The sequence below is a fragment of the Propithecus coquereli genome, unplaced genomic scaffold (assembly GCF_000956105.1).
Source record: "Propithecus coquereli isolate 6110/MARCELLA unplaced genomic scaffold, Pcoq_1.0 Scaffold143, whole genome shotgun sequence".
Taxonomy (NCBI): Eukaryota; Metazoa; Chordata; class Mammalia; order Primates; family Indriidae; genus Propithecus; species Propithecus coquereli.
This window is the reverse complement of record NW_012138636.1, coordinates 2060242-2062366: the sequence shown is the minus strand read 5'-3', so window position 1 is coordinate 2062366 and position 2125 is coordinate 2060242. Positions and strand designations below refer to the sequence as shown.

The window sequence follows — 2125 nt, the reverse complement described above, 5'->3', positions numbered from 1 at the left end:
CTTTTTAATAATGGCCATTCTGACAAGGGTAAGTTGGTATCTCACTGTGGTTTTAATTTGCATTTCCATAATCATTGGTGATGTTGAACATTTTTTCATACGTTTATTGGCCATTTGTATGTTTTCTTTTGAAAAATGTTCATGTCTTTTGCCCACTTTTCAATGGGATTATTTGTTTTTTTCTTGCTGATTTATTTGAGTTTCTTGTAGATTCTGGATATTAGTCCTTTGTCAGATATATAGTTTGAAAATATTTTCTCCCATTCTGTAGGTTGTCTATTTACTCTGTTGATTATTTCTTTTGCTGTACAAAAACTTATTAGTTTAATTAAGGATCATTTATTTATTTTTGTTTTTGTTGTATTTGGTTTTGGGGTCTTAGTCATAAATTCTTTGCCCAGGCCAATGTCCAGAAGAGTTTTTCCTAAGTTTTCTTCTAGAATTTTTATGGTATTAAGTCTTAATTTTTGTATATGGTAAGAGAGAGGGATCCAGTTTCATTCTTCTGTATGTGGCTATCCAATTTTCCCAGCACCATTTGTTGAATAGGGTTTCCTTTCCCCTGTGTTTTGTTTTTGTCTGCTTTGTTGAAGATCATTTGGTTACAGGTATTTGGCTTTATTTTTGGGTTTTATCAGTGATTAAACTTAGAATTTAACACAAATCATGGAAAACCATGATTAGTGTTAAATTTTAACTGGATCCTAAAATTTTCTCATTGAGAAATGCTCAGGAAATTGAAGTTTTCTCCTAAAAATTACAACTTTTATGATTGTTTGAGGATCTCATGCTGGTTGATTTTTGAACTTATCATCAACTCAGAAATGAAGAGTGGAAACCCAATCACAGATGAGGTTTCTGAATTCCACATGAAATCTGGTTAGCTCCTTATCTACTGTCTATCATTACCTTGAAACGCCATGAAGCTTAGGCTCTTATACGCCTACAGGGATTTTCTTTCAAGCAATAGAGTATTATATCCTTTAGGAAATAAGGCAATAATATTGCTTAAGCAGAGAACACCAAACGATGCCTACTTTGGAAAGAGATGATTGAGAAAAAGTGTCATGCAGGGGAAAAAAGAACATCCGGTGGTTTATTCTCTAACTACATAATCAATTTTTCAAAGAGCAATTTTCTAGGCAAAACTTTGTAAAATAAAGTTTCAGATCAAGGGCAGCTTAATTGGAAGTAAATTATTTTTATGTTAAAATTGATCACCTCTGAAGTTGTCAAAAGAAAATGATCTGATGGAAAATTAAAATTTAATTGGGTTGTGCTGCAAATTGAATTTTAAGTGGATGTGTGTAAAATGGGAGACAGTTATACACAAGGAAGCTAGCACAGAAAGTGGTGAATCACCAGCCTGTAACACCAGTTCTTTTTCTTAATTGAAAATGAATTTTTCCATGAATTCTAAGCTATAAATAGACTTCAAAAATCCAGCTTTTGTAGGAACTGTAGAACCTTGGGATATTATAGATGTATTAGATTTTAGATTGAGTTAAAACTAACCCAACTGGTACATGAAAAGGTACATTATCATTAAACATGATCTTGCATCCAATACTTTATATTTTGTTTGATGTTGTGCGTATGATGTTGGAGGTCTCAGAAGTCTTCAACTTTGTAAGAAAACTAAAGCAAAATGAACTGTTCTCATCAGCTATCCTCCTAGAGGCTGAGGGTAGTAGCACTGAGCCATTCTTTCCAGGTTCAAATCCTACTTTCCTCACAAAGAGATCTCATGACCCTGGGCAAATTACTTAACGTCATCTGTAAAATGAGGATGAGTAGAGTCATAGTATCTAACTCTCGGAGTTGGTGGGAAGATTAAACATGTTAATATCAGTAACTCAGTTAGACCATGGTAAGTGAAGAATACAGAATAAATGCTGAATAAATGTTATACAGCTGCTATTATTTATTATTATTATCCATATGACAAGACCAGTACTGATACATTGAAGCCCAAAGTTCTCTTCTGGAAGGTGACTCTTGTTTGCACTAGAGACCTTACCTTTTGCCGTGGTTGGTTAGGAGCAGAAACCACTACTGTGTTGCAAATTGCCAATGCAATAAAGAAGTCAATGATGTACAAAGTCTCCAGTGGTGGATTTTGGAT

The 2125-nt window shown here is 33.7% G+C and overlaps 1 protein-coding gene across 1 annotated transcript in view; it reads right to left on the bottom strand.

Moving 5' to 3' along the window:
- The window catches only part of ATP10D (ATPase, class V, type 10D), a 59182-nt gene that overhangs the window by 29151 nt on the left and 27906 nt on the right, over positions 1-2125 (bottom strand). The window contains exon 8 of the mRNA XM_012639892.1: positions 2021-2122. Coding sequence (XP_012495346.1) covers positions 2021-2122 — 102 coding nt within the window. The remainder of the gene's footprint in view (positions 1-2020; positions 2123-2125) is intronic.